This window comes from Hippoglossus stenolepis, chromosome 1 (genome assembly GCF_022539355.2).
Source record: "Hippoglossus stenolepis isolate QCI-W04-F060 chromosome 1, HSTE1.2, whole genome shotgun sequence".
NCBI classification, from domain to species: Eukaryota; Metazoa; Chordata; class Actinopteri; order Pleuronectiformes; family Pleuronectidae; genus Hippoglossus; species Hippoglossus stenolepis.
This window is the reverse complement of record NC_061483.1, coordinates 5,563,602-5,588,808: the sequence shown is the minus strand read 5'-3', so window position 1 is coordinate 5,588,808 and position 25,207 is coordinate 5,563,602. Positions and strand designations below refer to the sequence as shown.

At 41.7% G+C, this 25,207-nt stretch overlaps 1 protein-coding gene across 40 annotated transcripts in view; it reads left to right on the top strand.

Annotated features, from left to right (window-relative positions):
* The window catches only part of madd (MAP-kinase activating death domain), a 46,351-nt gene that overhangs the window by 2,543 nt on the left and 18,601 nt on the right, over positions 1 to 25,207 (top strand). For 13 of the 40 annotated variants that reach the window (XM_047340670.1, XM_047340647.1, XM_047340656.1 and 10 more), the window contains exons 2-18: positions 5,516 to 5,703; positions 7,804 to 8,445; positions 10,940 to 11,243; positions 12,526 to 12,657; positions 12,795 to 12,908; positions 13,065 to 13,145; positions 16,139 to 16,195; positions 17,006 to 17,178; positions 17,267 to 17,502; positions 17,585 to 17,741; positions 18,146 to 18,249; positions 18,332 to 18,534; positions 18,724 to 18,977; positions 19,221 to 19,360; positions 19,522 to 19,623; positions 20,055 to 20,096; positions 21,663 to 21,722. In XM_047340670.1, the coding sequence (XP_047196626.1) occupies positions 5,645 to 5,703; positions 7,804 to 8,445; positions 10,940 to 11,243; positions 12,526 to 12,657; positions 12,795 to 12,908; positions 13,065 to 13,145; positions 16,139 to 16,195; positions 17,006 to 17,178; positions 17,267 to 17,502; positions 17,585 to 17,741; positions 18,146 to 18,249; positions 18,332 to 18,534; positions 18,724 to 18,977; positions 19,221 to 19,360; positions 19,522 to 19,623; positions 20,055 to 20,096; positions 21,663 to 21,722 (2,860 nt within the window). In that variant the 5' untranslated portion in view covers positions 5,516 to 5,644. Of the gene's footprint in view, positions 1 to 5,515; positions 5,704 to 7,803; positions 8,446 to 10,939; positions 11,244 to 12,525; positions 12,658 to 12,794; positions 12,909 to 13,064; positions 13,146 to 13,515; positions 13,525 to 16,138; positions 16,196 to 17,005; positions 17,179 to 17,266; positions 17,503 to 17,584; positions 17,742 to 18,145; positions 18,250 to 18,331; positions 18,535 to 18,723; positions 18,978 to 19,220; positions 19,361 to 19,521; positions 19,624 to 20,054; positions 20,097 to 20,802; positions 20,821 to 21,662; positions 21,723 to 25,207 lie in introns of all 40 variants that reach the window. The other 27 variants (XM_035162221.2, XM_035162244.2, XM_035162236.2 and 24 more) reach the window with 10 other exon arrangements.

Here is a 25,207-nt window from a genome sequence, read left to right as displayed (position 1 = left end):
GAGAGAAACCATCTTTGAGACTTGTATTTAGATTTTCCCAACCACTAACATTGAGGAGGTTTAGGACATATTCCGCAGCCAGCCACCAGGGGGCGATTTAGACACTTTCGGCTTCACTTTAAAAGGAGCTGTCATGTCGTGCATGTTGTCTATGAGACAAACACACAACCTAACACTACAAGTGAATAATGCAACCAAGATGGGGGTCACAGCCCGGACGACGTCTTTAAAATATCATACATAATAAGAGAGGGGGGGGTAAAGAGGTCTAGGCTACAATTTTGTGCTAACCAGTTTTATTGACAGGGTAATAAATCAGTTCTTGCATTTCTTCAGGCATGTAATAAACAAACCAGGCGTGGGTAATCTAATTCTAAAAGTGAGTGTGCAGCGATCAATACTTGATTATTAATCTACACTTCATCTCTCTCTCTCTCGTTTGTGCTTCGTCACTCGGCTAAAACAAATTCAACAGTCTCCATCGCTAGTTGCTGCCGGTCGCTGTGACTGGCAGGAAACACTGTGAATCATATCCATCTTCCCCTCCGCACTTACATAACCAGCAAGAGCGCAGCCTGCGAACAACTCCGACCAGATTCATCTGTCGTGTTAACCTACATCATTATCTCCCCCCTTTTCAAGATTACACTGTTGTTGTGGTTCTTTTATCTCGTGTTTTTTGTTTTAAAAGAGAGAGAGAGAGAGCGAAACAAAGTTCAATACAAGGCTCACTCACTCAATACAACCAGTGAAGTGGTGAAGTCCTTCCATCCTCATCTAAAAATAATGATGTGGTCCTGCTTCAGAAAATGGCCATTTTGGCTTCGCACCAGGAGGCAGTTACGTTTCCAGACCTGAGATAAAAAGGTTTCCATGTGTGCTCTGCGATATGTTGTGATTACTTCCTGTAATTAACCATTTCTGTGAGTAAGGATGAACTGTTTACCCCTCCAACCCTTCAATGTGCTCAGTAGTATGCAGAAATACAGTAAAATAGAATATTCCCACACGGGGTTATGTGCTCTGACTAGCTGCTTAGTGCTGATATCCTCGTTAATGTTAAGTGACAGTTTACTGTGGCCTTCTTGTTCATTAACATGCAAAGAGCAGCAGGAGACTGTCAGGCTTGGGGAGCACTTGAATAATTTGACCAAGTGTGATGAGCGGTGACGTTAAGCTCCCTCAAAACGACGTGTTTCAGCGTTTCACTGTGTGGTGCAGCGCGAACCACATCTTCAAATACTGTCAGCCTGTTTACTCTTATCCTCCTCCGCAAGGGAGGTTATGTTTTCATTGCCGTATGTCTGGATGTCTGTCTGCAGGATTACTCAAATACTGCAGAACCAATTTCCATGAAATGTTGTGGAGGGATGGGTCATGACCTAAGAAAGAATCAGTAAAATTTTTGGGTGGATGCTTGAGAACCTCGCCTAGATTGTGTCCCATCAATTAAGGCTATAGTGCCAAAAATCTATCTCGACCCTATCGAGTATGGACCAGCTTTGTTTTCTTCTTCCTTCAAAATGAGTCTAGCTGACATTTAGTCCAAGTCAATTTGCGAATGGCTCCTTACTCAAAAGTAGAGCTATTAGACATAATTATACCCATAATGCATCTGAAGCCTTCTGTGATGAAGTCACCCCCACTGGACGCAGCTGCATCACATGCTGTGGCTGTTGGGGGTTAGAGGCAGCTTGTGTCAGGATGTGTGACTTTATTGTCCCTCTCGCCACCTAAATACAAACACTCCTGTCATTTACCTTGTTGCCTTTGAGGGTTTTTTTGTTCGTGCCAGATAGTCGGGCTGCTTTAAGGTGCCCGTGTGACATTGATACGATTTTTGGAAACGTGACACAGGGATGGTGCAGCTGACACGACCATATCAGGTTGACGTTTCTAAAAAAGCCCCAATTACAACACTGTGTCTGGATAATTCCCGATGTTAATAGTTGTTTAATTAACTTGTTTTTTTTATTTTTAATGTCAAGATAATTATGAGGCCTTTTAAATATTTCTTTTTTTTAATGGGCTGTGGCCTTTTATTTTTTTAATTGAATACATTTAAAAGTAAATACAATTAAGCTTGAAGCCACAGCGGACTTGCCTGATTATTTAAAATGTCAAAAGAGATAATATTCCGTTTTTTTTCTCTTTAGTGTGATAGAGGGGTGGTGGTTTTAACACTGACACCTCTTCATGTATAAACGATGCTGTGTAACCGCCCAGGTTTTTCTCAGTTGGAACGCATTACACCTACTGGCTAAATTACTGATCCATTAGCTTATCAGTGCAGGGATAACAGCCCTTAAGAGACAGTGGAAAGCTGCTCTCGATGTTTGTGTTTCAGGGTGGAGTTTCTGAAGCTCAGCCTCGTGTTTGTCAGAGTTGAACGCCGCTCGCTGTGGCACCAAGTAGATCCTGTCACTGTCGCTTTTTCTTTTTCTACAAACATCTGTTCCAGTTGCTGAAGGAAGCTTGTCCTCACAGTTATGTTTTAACACCTCAAGCTTCCCTGTGACAGATATAATAATGTGTATAACACCGTATGATATAACAGAACATGTACAGTACAATAGAATCTACTAATACGCATGCGTTTTGGTTTTTTATTCGTCCCTCAGAATCAAAGAGCAACAGCTTGTTAGTAGAGGCGCCATTTTGCAGCAACGTTTAACAGTCATGCTGAGTGAAATCTGTCGTGGACGTGACAGCGACTGTGCTTTATTCGATGCTGGTTGTGTCCCTGCTGGTGTGAAACACAGTGGTGTACACAGCAGGTAACTAACAGGCATAAAGAAAGCAGATGGTTTCTTATCATCTTGACCTCTGGCCTCTGTTTGTGGGTCAGTGTATGTCAGTGACATCACATTATTGCACCTCATAGCACAACATGACATGTCAGTGGGAATGATTGTGTCGCTGCAAGTGGTTGTAGAGTTGAGCCCATCATGACCCCCCCCTCCCTCCTGGTTTGTTTGTTTTTGAATGGAGTTGTTAATGTGTCCTCATCACCTCCACAAGAGTACTTCTACTACAAGAGGACTTTAGAGGGGGGGTGTATTATACTTTCTCTCTCTAGTGTGTTTTTTAGGTTTTTGTTGTGTGTGTGTGTGTGTGTGTGTGTGTGTGTGTGTGTGTGTGTGTGTGTGTGTGTGTGTGTGTGTGTGTGTGTGTGTGTGTGTGTGTGTGTGTGTGTGTGTGTGTGTGTGTGTGTGTGTGTGTGTATATAAAGGTTCTGCTTCAGAGCTAAAAAGCCCGAAGTCAACAGTAAATTCTCCCCCACAGAAAACACTGCTGCTCGAGCTCCTGAAACAGCTTGTGTGTGGTTGGGCTGTTACTGCCGTGGTGTTTTGTGATGTCACGTGACCCACATTTGCATGAGATATGCAACTAACACAGCCAGGTAGAGCGAGAACAGCCGCTCGTCTGTGTACACGCTGGAGGCAGTCGACCGATTGTCTCCTTCGTGTAAGCTCTTCACTAGATCGAATGTGTTTTGGTATCGAAGGTTTTGATGATGCTCCGAAGCCTTGTTCCCGTCTCGTGTTTGCAGTCGAACATCTCAAGGACTTGCTGGTTTCATATTGAGTGAAGCCAGGCAACCAACTCTCCCCCCCCCCCCCTTTTATCATCATCAACCCTTTATGTAAATGTTTGGGCTCAAGAACTAAGCAGGTCAACCTTGGTTCATGAATTGATTTGAATTACAGTGTTGCTAAGTTTATGGAGGGAATAATGGAAATTGACTATTGATGTTAGCAGAGCAGCGGCTGGAAGAGGGTCAGTGAAAAATAACATGTAATCGTCACCTGACCCTAGTTTTTATTATTTATCTCTCCATAATTCTACCGTCGTCTCAGTTTCATGGTATGCTGCAGGAGCGTGGTGTTGTGCGGATTCCCCTGATAGGCATTGTATCCAGAATCGAACACGAGATGCTTTCTTTGGGTGCATAAAGTTACTGTTAACAGAGCTATTTGAGTTGATATGAAAGAGGAGCTTTGTCTGTAAAGCAGAGCGGGAAACTGGAGAGGTCAGAGAATTGCCTTGTTCACTTGCCAGAGGAAAAAACGGACCAAAAAAGATCTTAAACTGGGATCGTTGAGCGATTCCATCGTTGATCTGAATTTTATTTCTAGCAATAGCCTGCGTGGTAATTTATACAACAGTTAAACTAAAATATATTAAAGCTTTATAAAGATGAATTGAAACAACAAATTTTGTCCAAATTCAAAGCTTAGAAATCACATCCAGATGAAGTTATGGCTTATTGTGCTGAATGATATATGAAATACAATTTGCAGAGAAAACAGAGGGCTTTGTGTGCTCGGATCAGAGCTGGTGCTTTGCCACCGGCAATTGACGTAGGCAGAAGTAAAGACATTTCTCATTCCTGCCGGGCAACGCGTGTGTGCTTTTGTGATCCAAGGGTTATTGAGGATAAATCCCATTTTGTAATTCTTTGACGGACCAAAGGAAATTTGTGTTTGACAAGATCCAGTAGAAGAAACCAGATTTGTTTTGGTTTGTTGATGCAAAAAAATGTTGGGTTTTTAATGACGAGACTTGTTTTGGCCAGAGATGTAGCTGATGCTTGGCAGCGGAGAAGGAGGACTGAGGACATTGCTTCAAATATAATAATTGAATTACACGGTTATGTCTTTGTGTCTCGCTTTGTTTGTTGGCCGGTTTGTTTATTAGCAGGATTACGCAAAAAACTACTGAGTGGCTTTCCAACAAACTTAGTGGAAGAATAGGATGTCGGATCAGGAAAAAGGCGCATTGCCAAGAATTAGTTACTTAATTCACCATTATGAGATGGGATGTTTTTCTTTTTACACATGCACCAATTTCAAGAGGCTCCACTCACCTGTCAGTCACAGGCCTGTAAAGACCACACTACAAGTAGAGAAGGGGTTGTTGCTTGTTTCACCACTAAGGCCCCTAAGCTGCTTATTATATCAGTGAGCCGCTAATGAAAAATCCTTATCCCCCCCCCACAAAAACAAGCAGCTGAAACAATGGTCAAAACAGAATCTAAAAACACTCACAGCAAGTTTATTAAGAACGAACCGTACATTTTGTTTGAGGTATGTTTTTATTAGTTAAGTCAAACGTGACATTGCAGTTACATTCTCAGCAGTTTGACAGCGGTGTTTCATAACATGAAAACTCTGTCATGTTTTCTTGATCCACATTTTTCCACGAATCATGAACTCTCCCAAATCATTTAGTGCGGCTTCATTTTATCCTGTTGCTGATCTGACATTGGTGGTTTGTAAAATAAGCCGGTGGCCATGAAGGGTTATTTAATTGTTTCAACAACCATGGACAGCGCAACATCACAATTTCTCAAACTGAAGAATCACTCTTATAAAAGTGATTTTTTTTTTGTTTGTTTTCAATTGGATAGAGAGTTTCTGACAGAGGTAAAAGATGAGACACGTCAGTAGACTTGTGTTTTACGTGAGCTCTAACTGAGCTAATGTTTTTTCTTCTTCTCTGTGCGTTACAGGTCTGACTTAGTCATTTCTTTGGGATCAACACAATGACGAGCGAGTCGCAGCGGTTGGAAAGACAACACTGACTCAAGACAGAACACATATCCTGGATGCCGTGACATACAGGACGGGTTCAATCCAAGATGGAGAAAAAGAAAATGTGCCCTCGCCTTCTCGACTACTTAGTCGTAGTTGGAGCAAGGTAAGAACTTAATCTGACTTTAAGTAGTAGTTTTGGTTTAAAGTTATCCTCAGCTTAGACATAAGGGTGGTGCTAAACATTGCTTTGAAAACTGAAGTTAAGTGATGTCAGCTGAGGGAATATCTGTCAGGTTGTAGAGACGTATCGTCTTTACTGTCTAAAAGTTTCGTGAAATTCCATTCAGTAGTTTTAAGCATAATCCTGCTTACAAACAATCGGACAAACAAACCGGGGTGAAAACATAATCTCCTTGGCAGAGGCAATAATTATATTTGTTTTGCTACATTCAAAAATATTGTTTAAAACAAAAGAGTTATCTGTAAAGACTAGAGATGCTGCTCTCAGTAATTGTAGACATTTCTCTGGTGAACTGAAATACAATCTCTTGATCTACTTCTTCTTATTGCACGCTATGTGAAATCTGATTCAGGCTGTGCTCATGGCGAGCAGCCCCCCCCCCCCGCCCTGCAGCTCCAGAGCTGATCAGATCAGGTTTATTAATGCTAAACATGTCACATGTCCAAATTACACAAACCACAACCACTGTTGTCCACAAACAAACCATGTGACTACGTGTTTGAGGCTTAGGAGACGACAAAAGACAGTAGCACGTCCCCCCTGTGGTCGTTCTGTCTCTTGTATAGCAGTTCTTTGTTTAGCTACATATTTATTAACAACCTGTGACTGAGCAGATGGGTTGACTGGTGTTGTGTCAGTTCATTTCAGGTTTTGCTATAGACACTAAATTGCTCTGCTGTGCTCACTAGTCAGCACTGGATTCAGTTTGCCATTGGCTGAGCAATAATTTAAAAAATAAATCAGTAAATATATAAACTATTTAGTTCTTTTCTCCCGGGAGGCATCCTGGAGAATATCTCTGTTCATCTTGTTCACATTTTGTTGTTCCTGAGACGATGTGGTGCCGTTAGTCTCGAGCCCTGGTCATGAGGATTTTAGAATTCATTAGTTGCTTTTTTATGTATTTATCTCGGGGGGCCGTATTGTGGCCTGCGGGCCAGAGGTTCCTCCACCCCTGTGTTAACACTCTCAGGTTTTTGCTTTGGAGTTGATGTAGCATGCATAATGTAGCATAGTAGCACATTGTTTCAAGCAGAGTATCCACAGGAGAAAAGGATGAGTCATATAAACACTGTAAAATTAGCAAACAGTCCAGGGTGCTAGTGTTTTTGAAGCTGGCCACCGAGCATCTCTGCTGTAACATTCATGGATTTGAAGCGATATGCTTCAGGGGCAATTTCAGAGTTGTTATGGGGTGAGATGCATGTAATTTGTGAAGTTTCCCTGATTTCGATTTTTTTCAAATCAGTTCTTGGATTTCAAAAGCTAAATATAGCTAAGAATTTGCTTTTGTAACCAACAGACTACTGTCAGGACTTTGTCTAGACATTGCGTTTTTACTATGAAGTGAGCAAAGACTTTGGCTTTGATTCCTCTTTTATAAAATACTTCTCATGAGTTGATGGCCGTTTCAAATTCAATTTAAAACTATGAGGGAAAACAGATTACATCAGAGTTATTCAACCACCTAGAGCTAATGATGGGTACAGCAATAAAGTAAATTTGAATGGCTCACAGTAGAGCACTTACTTTGGTCATGACCCAACAGTCCCCTTATGACACAACATTTAAATTCACCAGATCCAGATTTGTGGTTGGATCTTCACCAAACTGCACCGCTCAAACTGCCAGAGGATCCAAGAATTATTTCCTTGGAAATCTATGAAAAAAGTTTTAAGAATTCTTTCTTGGCCCGTGTCCCATCCCTCCACCAAGTTTCGTGGAAATCTGTTCAGAGATGTTTGCGTAATCGTACAGACAACAAAGCAACCCACAAATACACAAATGGACAGAGGCGAAGAGCTCAGACAATCTGCCATACTGTAGTTAGGGTTCAATTGGGTTGAGATCTGGTGACTGCGAAGATCATAATTTTTATTCTCAGTGACCTCATGTGCCCTTTGTTCTGGGGTTTTGTCATCCTGTTTTGTTGCAAATCTTTCAGGTTTTCCTTTAATTTGTCGTCAGTCTGTAAATTGCTTCTTTAAAAACGTAACAAATGTTTTTCTGTCACCCCTCCAGGCAACCTAGCAGTGACACTGTGGCCCAGACACCTCAGCTCCTTCGCCGCTACCCGCTGGAGGACCACCCTGACTTCCCACTCCCACCAGATGTGGTGTTTTTCTGCCAACCGGAGGGCTGCCTTAGCATCCGCCAGCGCAGGGTTAGCCTCCGCGACGACTCCTCGTTTGTTTTCACTCTTACCGACAAAGACTCAGGAATCACCCGCTATGGAATCTGCATCAACTTCTACCGCTCTTTTCAGCGAGGGCATCACCGTGCCCGCGGGGACAAGGGCAGCCACTCAGACACAGCCGCACAGGCAGCAGATACCGCTAGTGAAGGGTCTGATGGAAGTGGCGGAGGCTCATCCTCCGTGTTAGCTCCACCTAGCAATGCTGAGTCCGGAGCTCCGCCTGCCTCCGGAGAAGAGGGCAGAAAACCAGGTGCCGAGCTAAATGCCAGCAAATCCCCACAGCACAGACGAAGCGCTGCTAAGACGGCGCCCAGGAACCGCAACAGCACGCTGACCTCGCTGTGCATTCTCAGCCACTACCCGTTCTTCTCCACCTTCAGGGAATGCCTATATATTCTGAAGAGGCTGGTGGACTGCTGCAGTCAGAGGCTAACGCAGCGGGCTGGGCTGCCTCGCGCCACCCAGAGGTGAGGGTTGAGATTGCCTCTACATGTTGTTGATGCAACTCATTTGTGTTGCTTGCCTTTAAGTTGTTGTGATTCTTTCGTGTTTTTTTCTTTACTTAAGTGTCACTTAGCAAATCTTCCACTAGCCAGGTTTCCAGCTAATAGATCATTTATCAAAAGTCCTTGAAATACAGTTTAAACAAATACCAAACTTCTAATAGTTAATTGCTATGAAAATGCACATCCATGCTTGTCGGATGGTGAATGCTTATGAATTATTTTTGATCATATATTATATTATATATACTTTTTTCTTGTGCCTTGAGTCTAAGTCTTAACTTTGATAACAAGACCTCATGGTTTCATAGGCTAATTTCCATTAAATTTGTCGATTACATTCATACCACCAAGGATGAAGCCTTTGATTGTACATTAACCCAGAACTAGGGTGTGGAAAAACTTTAAAGAAATAACAATAGGCCATTAATAAACAATTTTATTTCATGTACATACACACCTGTAAAAATAATAAATAGTGCTCATAACACAAGAAAATAAGGTAAATTGTAGAGTCCAACTAATATATGGATATTTTGCTGCTGATTCAAATACTGATATTAGGGAATAAAAAGTTTACACTACATTATATAAGTAAATTTGGCAATTATTCCTAAGATCTTTTTATACTGATATTATCATATCACCTGATTTTTATCTGCCAACAAATAAATCAGTCCGTAGCTAAAGCCAATAACTATCTTCATCATCTGTTAGCTATTAAATATATTCTGTGCATTCGTTCATTACAAACAAAAGGCTGTATGCGTTATTTAAAATCATTGTTTGCTGTAATTCAGCATTTTTTTGTTCTGGAAAAGATCACAAAAGGAGACGACTACATGACAATGTGTCGGTTCCACGTCATGTCTGGTGCTGCTGCTGCTCACACGCTTTCATGCTTCCCACCTGCTTCCCTCATCGTCCACCTGTATGTTTGTGTTCCAGAATTAATACAGGAGCCTTTGTGCTGCGGCCCCGTGCAGCTTTGCAGGCCATCTGCAGCTCGTCATGTTTTCACAGTTCTCTCTACACTCCACCTTCATGATAAATAACCAAAGTGTTCACAGTGTACTGCATCAGATTGTTTTGAGAAACTTGCGTTACGGGCAAATATTATTTCAACCAGTGTCACCGGTTTAGCTGAAGACAGTTTTTAAAGGTTAGATGTTATGACTGTGAAGGTGTGGTGATCCTTGTGCTCTATAAATACTGTAATGTAATAAGAAGTTATTACACTGAGTAAGAAAATGAAAACAAGAAACCTAGTCACTGCATGGTATACTGCGACATGGTGAAATGGCATTTAGCATGGCATTTCACTTGTTAGACTTGAGGCAAAGAATTGCTCATGTGGTAAAATGGCCGATGATTCATATTTTATTAAAGCTGCAGAAATGAGGCAGTAAAAAAAACCCACACCATTTGGTTATGACTTTGTGATGCGGCAGTTTGCAGTGCTCGTTGGGTTACTCTGTTGCCATGGGTGACTCAATAGGTTGCAACATTGGAGTGACAAAGTGATAATTAGGCTGTCACTTAACACTGGCTTCGGCCCAGTGTGATTGTTGGTTTTCACCCACTGGTGCCCGTGTTTTCTCCTCAGTCGTGTATTTATAGGTGTCGAACCAGTGCAGCTTTCTCATCATCACTAACAGTAATTGAGTGGCTAATGCACAGCTCATCTCAGACCATCACTGTATTTGTCTCTGGTAAAATGCTGCAGTGGATCCACATGTCTCTCATTTATCTGACAACCTTGGAAAAAGCCGTTCTATCCAGCGGCTGAAGCGACCTGAGAATCCTTTTTACCCAGACGTGGTTGGTTGAGCTGCGGTGTGTCAATGACGGAGAGGGAGGCAGGCCATTGCATAATGGCTGCAAGCGCTTTGTGCTATGGCGGCTCTGACAGATTGAGGTCTGCGGCTGCCTTTGGGTAGCAGCTGCAGTTGGTGGGAGGGCTCCGAAGGCCTAATGATTTATCTCCCACTTTGCCACACGTGCAGAGAGCATACACTTGAGAAAGGGTTTAATGACACCATGTGTGCGTAGAGTGGAGGGTTTACACATCAATACTTTGCAATTCACAATTGCTTAAGAGCCTCTCCTGTGTTTCAGTCTCATTTGCTCATCGTATTAGTGATTTCAGCGGGTGTTTGTTCAGGCCTCGTGGTCGCTTCAGTTTTTAACCCTAACATCACTGTTGAGTGCATGTATTAGTAAATTCAATATAATTGAAACTTTAATATCCTCCAGTGGTGGATTATGTGATAAACTAAATGAGCAATGCAGAAACATCATATTGAAGTTAGGGGCAAACTTGTTGCTCTTTTGGAAATGATTTAATTTCTCCCTGAACTTAATCCGAACAAATGTAAAAACAACCCTGACATATGCACTGAGCCCGGATTTATTTATTTTTCTAATCTATTTTTTCCCATTTTCCTTCCACTTCCAGGGACACCATGTGGCGAGTGTTTACTGGGGCGCTGACGGTGGAAGAGAAAGGCAGCCAGCTGCTGGCCGACTTGCGGGAGATTGAATCCTGGATGTACCGGTTGCTGCGTTCACCAGTACCCGTGGCGGGTCAGAGACGTGTGGACGTGGAAGTGTTGCCCCATGAACTCAAACGGCCGTTCAACTTCGCCCTGCCTGACAACTCCCGCTTCTCAATGGTCGACTTCCCCCTGCACCTGCCCCTGGAGCTGCTGGGGGTGGACGCCTGTCTTCAGGTCCTCAGCTGCATACTGCTAGAGCACAAGGTAGGGACATGCACAGCGGTGACTTCAGGATGCTAACAGCCGCCAATCAATTGTCAATCAGGTCCATCTTTGCTTTCTGCACCAATGTTTACGGAGCAGGAACATGAGATGTGTGCGTGCATGGCTTCAAACTGCAACCATATCCCCTGTGGGGTTTTATTAAAGACCAGACCGAATGCTTCAAGGAGAAAGGATAAGCAGAGCTATATTTATTCATACCGACCTCCTTAGAAATGTCCTGAGTGTCCTTCATCAGACATTCTCTGTTAGATGGAGGCTCGCCGAAGCAATTCGTCAGCAGTTTGGACAAAGGATTATGGGTAAATAGAAGACTGAGTACACAGAGTGACTGAACGGAAGGACTTCATTTCTGTCTCTCCTATCTCCAACACTGGAGGCATTCGTAGGGACATTATAGGAATCTGTGTTTTTCTTAGGTGGTGTGGTGTTGTTGCTCTTGCTTTACAGTGACACTGATACAAAGGCTCATGTACAACCAATCAAATCTCAGCTTTACAGCCTCAGTCACACTGCGGAGAGACCTCAGTGTTGGAGAGACACTGGTTGTTTCTCTGCCTTTCTGTCACTTAAGCATTTCTCAAATATGAAAACGTATTTGTGCAACCCTCAATTCCTACAACGTCATTATGATTTAGATTTTTTTTGGGGGGCTGTCGCTCTTTTATCATTTTCCATTTTTAGTCTACGATTTACTGAAGAAAGGAGATAAGAAGATGGAAAGCCTGAAAAGCAAGAGGGTGTGATTCAGTGTTTCAGCCTAATTGTCCGATGTGGAGTCACTGGTTGGTTTCAGTGCTGTCTGCAGCCTCTGCACCTCTCTCCTCCCTCTCCTCCCCACAGTCCATAGACCATCTGTATCAAACTCGGCCATTTTGTATTCATCCATTTTCTTTTATTCTGAAGATGAATTCAATGCATCATTAAATTCAGTCAGTCTGAACTAAGTGCTGTCGGAGTTTTTTTTTTTTACTTTCAAGCACTTCATGCTGCAGATATAAGTTTCTCCCAAAAGCTCAGTTTTGAATATTGCTGTTATGAATCCACGGTCAAATGGTTGTTCACATCTTAACATTACACAAGAAAGAAGAGGTATTGATAAACCATCGTAATGTAATAGAGCAACACAAGAAGCCGTCAAGAGGTGTTAGTGTGTCTGTTCATTTAAATATGAAGGAAACAGGGCAGTAAACACCTAAAAAAATTGTATTGAAACACAGTAAAATAAAGATAATAACGCCCATGTATGTATTTTTTCCCTCAGGTCATTCTTCAATCCAGAGATTATAATGCTTTATCAATGAGCGTTATGGCCTTTGTGGCCATGATTTACCCTCTGGAGTACATGTTCCCTGTCATCCCTCTACTGCCAACATGTATGGCCTCAGCTGAACAGGTAAAGATATATTGCAATTAAACAGATGTTTTTTTAATGTGCTTTATAATTCTATTTATTGCTGTTTTAATTGCAAATGCTGTTTGAGGTTGTAACATCGAACTGTGACTGACTGGTGTGTTTTCTCGTCTCCTCAGCTCCTTCTTGCCCCCACTCCCTACATTATTGGCGTTCCAGCAAGTTTCTTCCTCTACAAAGCAGATTTCAAAATCCCGGATGATGTGTGGCTTGTGGACCTTGACAGCAGCAAGGTCGGTACATCAACATTAGTTCCCTCTCCTCCTCCTGATCTCGTTTTGTCTGTTTTCATCATGTCCAGGGAAAGCTGACAGATAATGTCTAATTAACCTGCTCCTGGAGGGACGTTTTCTAGAATTGATTAAAGAGGACTGTTTGTTTGCCGGCAGGTTGTTGCACCCACCAATGCAGAGCTGCTACCACCTCTTCCAGAGCCGGAAGCATGCGAGCTTAAGAAACATCTGAAACAGGTACTGCAAATCTGATTCCTCTTAGATTCTGTGTGACCTTTCTCTGATTCTCTTACACGATGGCCGTCGGCACAAAAACCAGTCAAACTGCTACATATCAGCATTTTGCTGAGACGTTTCTAGAACTCAGGGACTCCTGTGGAGCCACCGTCTGATGCATCTTCCTGTGACCTGTGATTTGAAGTCTTATAGAAGCATAAAACTTCTCTTTCAGCAGTGAGAAGAGTAGGGATTTCCTTCCTCAACACAGTTGTATGTATTGAACATGAGTGTGGCAGCATTTGAGAAGGGTTTTGGCGTGCACTAACATGAACAAATGTTTGTTTTTTTTTCCTGTTCTTTTTCGTCCTGTTCTCTCTGCATGCTCTAGCTCTTGGAGGTAAAAGCAGATGTTAGGACCCTGCTCCCCAAGCAAAAACCTTTAGAAATACTTGTAGTAACTAACTTACCCCTGTAACCTCATTGTTTAAAGGGACCTATTATGCTTTTCTTTATTTCCTGTCAGAAATTAACATATTTATATAAATGTAATGCATATATTTTAACAATTTCAGATTTTTATATTAAAAGTGGCTTAGGTTTCACATACTAAGAATTGATATATGCACAGTTAATTACTGTGAGACAAAAACTGCTCTGAAAGGTTTCCAACACTTTCCCGCTACTTTTTACATCTACAACCACAGCTTGTTTTCCTTTAACAGTCTACATCAGTAGTACTAACATTTAATGTTAATTTAATGTACTCCTGCATTTAAATAACTAATGGTGCAGGTTCACCACACAGTGTTTTGGTGACAGAAATTTTTTTTGCTAGCAACGTTACCTTTGGTGTTTCCTGACAGCAGCCGTTGTGCATTTCTCACATGTACAACTATAAACAGGAGCACATGTGAAAAAATTTTTACACACAGATTGTCATTGAAAGACTGAATCCACCGTTATGCTGCACATTAAGTAGGAAAGCAGCGTAATACTATTCAAGTAGAGGAATCCTGCTGTCATGTTTTTTTGCTGTGGATGTTACTGCTGCCCACTCAAGATCGAATTCAGGCTCCATCATGTACAGAGTAGCCATTTCAAATCAATTATTTTCCTGTTAATTAGCTTTGGTTATTAAGTCCTTTAAAATATGAGGTGGTGCTCGCAAGCGTCTAGTTTGCTGCCTCTCAGCGCGCGTCCAGATGTTCGGCTAATCAGAGGAAAGCAGGCTTTTAAGGAGGCCTGAGCTAATACAGCTGGTTTGAGGCAGAGGCTCAGCTGACGTGCTGCCTAACAGGGAGTTTGGGATAAAAAAGGATTTATTTGAAAAAGCATAATCGGGTCCCTTTAATAAAACATCAGGTTCTGATTCATGGAAAGACCTTTTCATACGTCTAACATGTGAGTGATACCAACGCCCTCTCATACAAAGTCCCTTCACATCTTTGCAGATATGGAAACAAGTGATCATTCAGTTTGCATATTGTCCGTTGGCTGTTGATCGTCAGTTAGATTACCATGTACCCAGGCATTGTTTTTCCACTGTTCTAAAACCAATGCTAATTTTATAATCCTTATAATAACTTTACTTTTAATCATCAATTTAAATGATGCAGGGGCACAATTTAAGCATCATAATTTCCAGTATCATAATTTAGTTGCTTTACAGATCCATCCCTAAAGCTTCACAAGCTATGTAGTCAACACCCTGAAACTGTTTTTATCCGTAAACTATAACTTTTATTTGACCTTTCCTTGTGTGTTTTATTCAAACTTAACTTCATGTCTTGTTGAAACTTTCAAAGAATGTTTTTTAAAGTTAGAATCCCGTGCACATAGTGATTATTTTGTGTAACATGCCTTGAATCAGAGCCGGTTCATTAGCTGTGTGTGATTAGCAGCTCTCTCCCTGTGTGCGGATGTGTGACTGCGAGGCTGGTGTGTAGGAGTGTGCAAAGCCTCAGTTTAGCAGTTGTATATTTGGAAACAAGCTCACAATATTGAATATCTGTGAATGGAGAACATGTCGCCGAAGATGGTTTAAGTGATTATCAGATTGTGATGCCAAAGCAGAACACTGCTGATTTGAGAGCCACTTTAAAAAATACTTGCACCAGGAAGTGACACATTTGTTTACTTTTGGTTTGGTTGTATTGTTTTCCCGCTCACCCAACATTTTTCTATCTGAATTATCAGTTACAATTAAGCCTTTTGTTTTGCTCCAGGTACTTTTGTCGTGCAAGTATTTTTATTCTCTATGTCTGAAAAGATCTGCTGTTTTTGTTTCTGTCATCACCACTCCATTGTAATCACTGGTTTGTTCCAGTTGGTCACCATGGATGGTCTTCATGTGTCTCGTAGTGGCCGGACTCTCTGGGTGAAGTCTGGTTGTTTGGTCACCTGTCTGTGTCCCTCACTGTCTGTCACGTTAAACATTAAAACCAAACATTCCTCCTTTCCTCACATTTCTCTCTCTCTCTCTCTCTCTCTCTCTCTCTCTCTCTCTCTCTCTCTCTGGATCTCTCTCTCTCTCAGAAAGTTCTCTCTCTCTCTCTCTCTGGATCTCTCTCTCTCAGAAAGTTCTCTCTCTCTCTCTCTCTCTGACAGTTCTCTCTCTCTCTCTCTCTCTCTCTCTCTCTGACAGTTCTCTCTCTTTCCTGTCGGACACTCTCTTGCTTTCCTGGCTGTCCATCACCTCTTCAAAAGCAAATACAGATTTACCTTTTCTTATCTCCTTTCTTCAGTGAATTGTATGGAAAATGGTAAAAACAGCAAAAAAAAAGAGAAAATCCATAATGGATTTTTTTCATGAAGTTAGATCTATTTGATTCTCGTGTGCGTTTTTGCTGTCAGCAAAAAAAAGGAAGTGCTGTTGAAAGGAGATAAAGGAAAGAAAGGGAAAGCGCCACAGTTGTGACTCTTCCGTCATGTGCTGTTCCAGTGTCAGTCACGAAGTTGTCATCCCAGGCCTTCATGTGATTCTCCTCGCATCTCTCTTATCCCCTTCCTAGTGTCTGGTTAGGTTGACCGTGATCACCCAAAAGCAGATCTTCTCCTCTGAAAATAAGGTTACTTATTTCTCCTCCTGTGGAATGTGTAATGCCCCTGCACGGATATTCTTCTCTCTCTCTCTCTCACATTGTTTTTGCTTGTCACTACTACTTGTCTCCTCCTCTCAAGACTTGAATAAAATGCATAAAAGTGTCGCAGAATGTTTCGGACCAGTCCTCTCGATACACTGCTTAGCTCTGGCTTGCGCATGACTGAATGTGCGTGCATCTATCTTGGCATCAGTGAGTGTTCTCGTAACCAAAGCAAGATATGATGAAGCTAATCACTTTGACAAAGTTAACATTCATCCAAACCCCAGCAACTAAATGTTCCATTATGCTAAGCTAAACATTGACACTTGAGTCTGCAGCAGTTCCCTCAATGCATAGTGACTTACTTCCCTTGTGCTCTTCCTCTCCAAAATGACACACCCACTTCAGGCATCAATATGCATAAAACTGATCCTTCAGCCGCTTTATATAATAAGTCAAATTGGAGAAAACCTATAGTTTGGACCATATAGATTATTATCCTCTTCCTTTTAAACATTGCAATTACTGGGATTACCATTGAGATCAATTTTAAAAAGTTGAATCATCCTATAATTTCATCCCATGAATCATAATTTCCATATTTAACCCCCTACAGTTTTGCAATCGGATACTTTGGTCCCAATTGTTTCCCCAAATTATGATATATTGTCCCATTAATTGTAAAGTAAATGTTGATGCCAAACGTGGGGGTGGTCCATCGCAGCGCTGTGTTTTTTTTTTTGTTTATAAATCCACTGCTGTGTTTGTAACTAGTGTCACCGTTACTTGTCGTAGGCCTTGGCCAGTATGAGTTTGAACACCCAGCCTATTCTGAACCTGGAGAAGTTCCAGGAAGGTCAGGAGATGCCTCTGCTCCCACCGGGACGAGACAAAGCCTCACCGTCCTCCACAGAGTTCAACCCTCTGATTTACGGCAATGACGTCGATTCAGTGGATGTAGCCACCAGGTGAGTCCTCGCTGTCTCTTCCCAGTGACTGCAGTCTGTCTGTCTGTGAAGTCAAGGAATATTAAACTTAATTAATTCTGTCTTGCAGGGTGGCCATGGTACGGTTCTTCAACTCCGCCAACGTTCTTCAGGGGTTCCAGATGCACACTCGTACCCTGCGCCTCTTCCCCCGACCAGTGGTGGCTTTCCAGTCACAGTCTTTTCTTGCGTCTCGGCCACGGCGCTCTAGCTTTGCAGATAAACTCTCTCACACGCAGGCAGTGGAGTTTTACGGAGAGTGGGCTCTCAACCCCACCAACCTCGCCTTTCAGAGGATACATAACAGTGAGACCCATTTAAGTTGATTTGAGTTGTTTAGTATTCTTAACAGAAAATGTGTTGGACAAACCTTCTACTTTTGTTGCAGATGTGTTTGACCCATCCTTGATCGGAGATAAGCCCAAGTGGTACGCTCACCAGCTACAACCAGTGTCGTACAGAGTGTATGATGGGAGCTCCCAGCTGGTTGAAGCCATGGCCGGTCCCTTGGAGGACGATGGCAACGAATCTGATCCCACAGACAGGTAAGAAAGAGCAATCTAAGCACAACAATGCAATCCCATCCAAGCGTTCTTGCTTTATGCAAATTGCGAACGGTAAATCATAAAATAAACTATGTAAAGATGGAAGAAGGACATGCACTTCCTCCGGTTCTACAAAAATGAATTGTGGTGTATTGAGGTCCTGCCAATACATCAGTGGCGAGTCGGCCTCAGCTGTCAATCACAACATTTCACCCCATTTTTATAGCACAAAATAACTTAAAAATTAGAAATGCATCAGTGTGATAAGATCTACCTAAAATGACAGAAACCATATTTGGCAAAAATGTATTTTAAGTGTACTTTGACTTGTTAGTCCATCTTTATGTATACAGTCTATAGTCATTTCATTTTGGCAGCTCTTTGATCAGTTTTATTTCTTGCAGTGGAAGTGACAGTGAGGCTTACGATGACTCCAGCTCATCTTACTCCTCACTCGGTGACCTGGTGAGCGAGATGATCCAAGGGGACATCCAGGGAGATACGCCCAGTAAGTTGTTTGACTTAAAAGATGCACATTGACCATATTCATGCTGTTTTCCTCCTCATGGTGTTTTACTTTGATGTCTCAGGCTTGGACCCTCCTACCCACGCTGCACTGGGAGATGCCAGTGAGGTGGAGTTTCAGGACTTCCATGAATTCGGGGAAGGTCCTGGCTCCGAGGGTCCCCCTGGTGGGGAGGGACCTGCTGAAGCCTCCGATGGACAACCGCTGCGCTCGAGCTCCAGCACAACTGCAAGCTCCAGTCCCAGTACAATAATCCAGGGAGTCAACGTGTGTGACCTTTCTAATCAAAGTGTTTCCTCTAGAAACTGTATTTTTCTCTAACCTTCTTCACTTTTGTTATATTTATTGTTTTTGTAGATGCAACTTGAGCGTCGTGAGCTTTTCAATGTCGTATTTATCAGAAGAATAAATATGGTCGAACGAGGCTCCCATTAATCCGTGTGCGTTTTTTTTCAGGAGCAGGGGGAAGCACCTGAAATTGAAGCATCGGCGAGCGCTGCTTTACAGAACCCTGTCCCCGCACTGGGCAGTCAGCCGTTCCTCAGGCCTCCAGCTGATACTGGCCTGCAGGACCCAGGCAACAAAAAGCAAGAGTATGATAACCCGTACTTTGAGCCCCAGTATGGCTTCCCCGCTGAGGATGACCCTGATGCAGAGGAGCAAGTGGAGTCATACACCCCTCGATTCAACCAGAACCTCAATGGCAACAAGTGTGTTATACTTGTTCATCGCTTGAATGAATGTTTTATCATCATTCAAATGGGCTCTGACCCACCATGCAATGTTCTCTATCAAAACCCAGCATGCCATACGACTCTCTCCATTCATGGTGGTCTTGAATCTTTGGTGGTGTGATGTTGTGATGCGGTGTGAATGCTTGACAGTTTCCCATATTGTAAGTTACCGGTATTTTGTCCTGGACACACGCTGATGTCTTTTGGTCATTTCTTTAGGACGCAGCGTCCGTTACGTCCCAGTAGCTTGAGGCTTCCAGGAGAGTCTGACGGGGAGGGAGACTCCCGCAACAGCTCGCCAAACTCCACCATCTCCAACAGCAGCAATGATGGGTTCGGTGGACTCATGTCCTTTGCCAGTAAGAATATTTGCATTTAATTTTCAGCTGAAATCCAGAAAAACATGAAAAGTGGGCGGATTTATGTGGATGATGATGAATCAAGGCACCAAAAGCTCTTATCAGACCAATGTGATATGTTCTTAAAGACATAACTATGGTTCTTGTCACTCCCACTACAGGCAATCTGTACAAGAACCATGGCACCAGTTTCAGTTTGTCCAATCTCGCCCTCCCCAACAAGGCAGCGAGGGATAAATCCACACCCTTTCCCAGCCTGAAAGGTAGGACATCACAGCTGATGTGACCATTTTTACATCTGTTCAATGTAAACTTCAGGAAGTTGGTGTTTGTGTCTATTAAGGTGATTAGAAAAATGTTTTGTTAAAATATACAGGTACCTGAGGGAAAGTTTAAGGATACTTTTCAATAAATTAATATTTTTTACCATTAATGTCATTTTTTTCATCACATCACATGTTTGCAGTTATTTACCTGTTTTATTAGGATATTTTTAATGTAGATCACATCACATGCATTCATACAATTCTAACAATTAAAAACCCTATCTAGTCATTTGTTTAAAGCGAGCAGTGCTTCTGCATTAACAACCATAACTAATGACCCAGTGAAGTGTTTTTAACTTTATTTTTCTATCTAATTAACTTACTGTTTGTTTGTATTTCTTTTTCTGTTTGATTTTTGGGGATAAAAGAATATTTCAATATTGATATTGAGGAGGAAATGGATCAAGCAGGTTTGTAGAGCTATTTTTAAAGCCTGACTTCCTTCCCTCTGGATTGCCAAATGGATATGGCACTATTTTAAAGGAGAATATTGAGGATATATGAAACAACATTTTTCTCTCAAGAGTCTTAAGAGGAAAATCCACTCGAAAAAACAGACTTCAGATTTGTTGTTGAGATGAGCTACAGACTACTGATTAGTTGTTCATATGTAAATTTAACAAAATCTGTGCACAGGCAGTTTTTGAAGGGAACCAATGAGTGAGAGAATCTAAACGGTCAGGTATCGTATTTACATCAAATGGGATTAAACAGTTTACTCGACAATTCACATCAAGTGCGACGTGATTAGTGAAATTAGAAGGATTTAAAAATCGCAACTCGGGAAAGGAGAGATGGAATTAACATTAGATGATGATAATCTGGTCCTTTTACTTCAAAATATATATTAATTACTTTAACTATTCTGAAATAAGTTAATTTTGCACAGCCCATACATTTTTTAAAGATTTGCTTAAATTACAGGGAGTGACACTTAATGGCTAATAATCAGACGGAAATATGAATTCTGTTTTTCTGGATTTTCACTCTAACGGAGAGAAAAAGAAGTGGAGCATGGTAACCTAACTCAATAGCTCCACTCCGTGTGGAATAGCTGCCATAAAAAAAAATGTTCTGTTCCTTTTGAACATGATGTGTTTTGTCTTTGTCGTTCAGATTCCCCTGACAGCCCGGGTATGTTACGTCTGGTGTGGTAGTTTGTTTCAGCCCCCTGACTTAGGCGTTCCTTTATCCTTGAAGTGACCTTTTTTCCCTATCTTACACCCTGTTCCTTAACATAGGACTAAGATAGAAGACCCCTTTTAATGCCATAATCATGTTTATCCATGTCCTCCCCTTCCGTTCCTTTGCCATTCCCCTCTGTGTGACTGGTGGGAGTCTTTTGGATGCATTTATAGTCAGAGGATTTCACGTGTGACGACAAACCGTTATTGGTGTGGCATCTGCACATCCTTACCACAGAAGGATGGTTTAATCCGTGTTACCCGCATTTACATAATATATGTATTTGGATTGCTGTTGGAAGTTTAAATCCCACCTGCCGCCCATGCTCATGTGTTTTTGCTTTGCTTGCGTGTGTTGTGGCTTCCATTGTTGTGTGTTTCTTTCCCTATTTTGAGGTCTAAGACTGTTTTGACAGAAACGGTGATGAATCTTTGAAGATCACACTTGTTACTTCTGTTAGTCATGATTATCTTTTCTGTCTTTGTGCTCAAAATACGATTTCTTCCCGGTGATTGAAAAACATCTCCAGTCATTGCTAAGAATATGAGCTTATACACATACAGCATAACACATCTTTTCAAACAGTTTCAGGGTTGACACACCATCAGTACGTATTTATTCTATTGTCTGTCTGCCCTTTTCCTCTTTACTTTCATTTTCTTTCTCTGTTTTGGCGCCATGTTCAGTGTGCATGTCTGTTAAGGGCTGATGTTCAGACTGGTTGTGTCTGGGCCGGTGTCCCTCTCTCTGTCCACCTCTTTCGCGGCACTAATTCTGGGTTTTGTGTGCAGTATTTGGGCTAAATTCTCTAATGGAGATTATTACTGAGGCCGGCCCGGGGAGCGGAGAAGGTGGGTTCTGCCCTTTAATCGAGTGAGCTGCATGCTTCTCCAAGCCAGTCAACTACATCTCCCAGCATCCCCCTCTCTCTGTCCCTCATTCCAGTCACTGTGTGTGTCATCAACGATCCAGTTGAGCATTGAGTCTTTTTGTCTTACCATGCTGCCATTCATAGTGATTGTTGTTTTTTCACTCCACAGTACGTCTGGTTTTATTTGTTGAAGTAACTCTATCACAAGTGACTCTGAATAGATTTCATTAGAAAAATACACCTGAACCAACATCAGCAATCACAGGAAAAATTGAAAAAGCCACAGGGAGGCAAATGAAGTACAAAACACGGAAGCAGATGTTGGAGTTACAGGATAAGAATAGAATAGATGAAGCTAATCTACCCACATCCATTGTTTGCCATTGTTTTCTTGTCCTTTACGCTCCCGCAGAGAACATATGGGGGTTGGGCCTAATCAAGCTTTAATTGTGCTGAGCACAATGAGCAGTGACGGCAGTGAAAATTATGCAAATTCTGAACCTGAATGGGTTTTTTTTCTTTTTTATCAGTGAATGTCAGGCTTTCATCAGGCAACATAATGGTTGTCTAGATGGTTCCCGGGCATTGCAGTTATTTGGATAGCACAGCAGATTCTATAGATGAGGCATGATGCTGCAAAGCTCAGTTGGCTATGTATTTTAGGCACCCAGCTAAAAATACATCCCACAATAAATGCTCCTTCATGAAGGATTCCGAGATGTGTTGGTTGAACTGTATGATCAGTTTGGAGGCTGATGATGTTGCATCATATGGACACGTGTTTATACTATTTACCCCATTTACTAAATAGTGAGTCTATGCGAAAATAACACATGTCGATATAATGCATTACAATTCAAGAGTTCCACAGAATGCATTCAATAATCCCGTGATTAAAAACTGAACATTATAACGTCCTGGAGGGGTGAATGTAGGAAGGAGTAATATATCAGACTTTATTAGTTTTAGCTCAAGATGCATTAGCTGGCATTTGATATAATTGCAGTCCTGAAACTTAATACATAATGAAAGCAATGGGAAGTATAATATATATATATATATATATATATATATTTCTTAAATGAAAGAAAATTACACATTTCCATTTTCCACTTTTATTTCTCTTTTGTAAAACATGAAACGTCTCCTTACTTATCCTGCAGGATTTGTTGCTGGATTTTGCTTCTGTTGGTGTCACAATCATTCACATTCATAACTGTACATTATTTATGTGCTACTTTCGTATATAATACCGCAACAATGGTAACGCAGCGCACAGACACGTTCCAAGATAACAGACGCAGATCTCAGGAGTCTGCTTAGTCACAGTCGATCACTTATGAATAAATAAGAAGCTGACAGACTTGATGACTTTACAGATGACCAATATGTGATTAAAAACCCTTAAAAATTGCCAAAGGAAAACAAACTTTACAAGTTATGAAGAGAATAATCTGGATCTCTGCACATCAGAAATCCATTTCACAAAACAAACATGAGAACATCTCCAGAACGACTTACCCTCAGCCCTCCGCCCCCATACCTGCACACTGCTCATCAGGCAGTGCTTCCATTATCGTGCGATGCATAAACTGTGACAATCCAATTATAAAATCAATGCAGCGGGCCAGCAGGGGTAGAATACTTTACCTGTAGCTTCCACTGAAAGAGTTCACCCACTGAGTCTCTCTCTTCCTTCCTTTTTTCTTCATGCAGCTTTCCATTAGGTTTCGTCTTTCAGTCTAAATGTTTTCCTATGCATCAAGTTTAACCAAATAATTATCCGTAGGGCCAGTTTGCTCCTTAGAGCTGCTGATATACAGAAACAATATAATTTAATCCTTAGTCCAGAGGAGAATATAATTATGTGACGAAGCCACAGAGAGAACTGGAATAAAAAAGGTGAAATGTCACACATGCGCTTGGAATGTTCAAATACCATTAGATGGTGTAGAAAGAAATCTCTTAACCGTAGACATCACACAATTTGATGAATATATACATTTTCACATATTTAATAATGAGTCATCTTTATAAATAACTGTTTAACATGAGTCAGACACCCGAGAGTCTGTCAGCTTGACTTACTATGATTTCAGCTTGACCGGGTAAGATGAGGGGTTAAATGTGACCGATGCTGTTACCACAGAGATTCTTTCTATGTCTGTGATTGTCTCAGCTTCCTGTTGGTTGTAGTTGTGTAAAGATTCTGAAACCACGACCGAAAACCACAATACAAACGTTAGAAATCTTGTGTCGCCACACAGGAGTGACCACTGAATGCACTTTTCACAGTGTGGGCAGTAGTGACGTGACTGACTGTACTTGGTTCACCTGCATTTTTCAGCGTCCTAAAGAAAACGTTAACTTCTTGTATTTCATTTCAAGTGTTGTCTAGAGATTATTGTATTGCAGTGAACGTGAAATCATGGTCATAGAATTGCTTAATTGATTCTCGAAAGATCTAAAAAGATCTTTGGTTGCAAAGAAAGTATTGTGATCAAGTTGCATATACGTACGCATCAAGTTTAGTTTCCTGAAAGATAGAAAATGAAAGAGCTTTTTCACTGATGCAGAATTTTCTAAATAAAGAATAGAAGCTCTGTTGTAGTCGCCTGAGAGGACGAGAAGTCGTTTCTAAAATACTTCACAGAAACAAGGCCAAGTGCCTGAGGTGGGATAAGAAACACCAGCATTACACAGTGGATGATTCTTGATTAGTCCAAGTCTGAGATTCATGGCAGGAACAGAAGGGGACTGGGTGGTGTGAATGTTCTAGTCTTTATTCTGCTCTGGAGTTGGACAACTGACCGAGGAGAGGGACCACTTGAGATAAAACTCATCTCTGTAGAATGAAGTACTGACACATCAGTGACCCCAAATACATCTCGAGGACCAGAGAGTCCTGTCATGGAACCGTGATGTCACATCATTAGGGCCTCACATTTGCTAGCTACTAGCCCGACACACCCCCTGACAGAGCCATGTAGAGCGGGAGCAGAAGCTGACATTTCCTACACGTGCTGGAAGCAGTTGACTAATACCAACAGAGCAGGCTTTATCAGCACGGGGGTCGTATAGAGAGACGAGCTAAAACCAAGTCTTTCAGACAGAGGCTGAAAAGAGGAACTGTAGCAATAGACAGTTTGAGGACAGCTTGTAAACATTCTCATGTAATAACACTAATTAAAAGCATCAACCTGTGTATGAGTAAAACCTATTTACTTCATAGAAAGTGTGAAAAAAAATCCTGGATCTGCCCGTTTTTTCCGATCTGCTCCAGAATTGAATGTGTTCTCCCTTGGGTCCTGATCCAAACCCCCTCACACGCACAACATTTCATGGAAATAGGTTTTGTAGTTTTCGAGTAACCCTGCTGACAGGCCGACAAAGAGATGACAATGAAAACACAACCTCCTTGTTGGAGGGAAATATAATATAATGATAAAATGATTGACCCAAGAT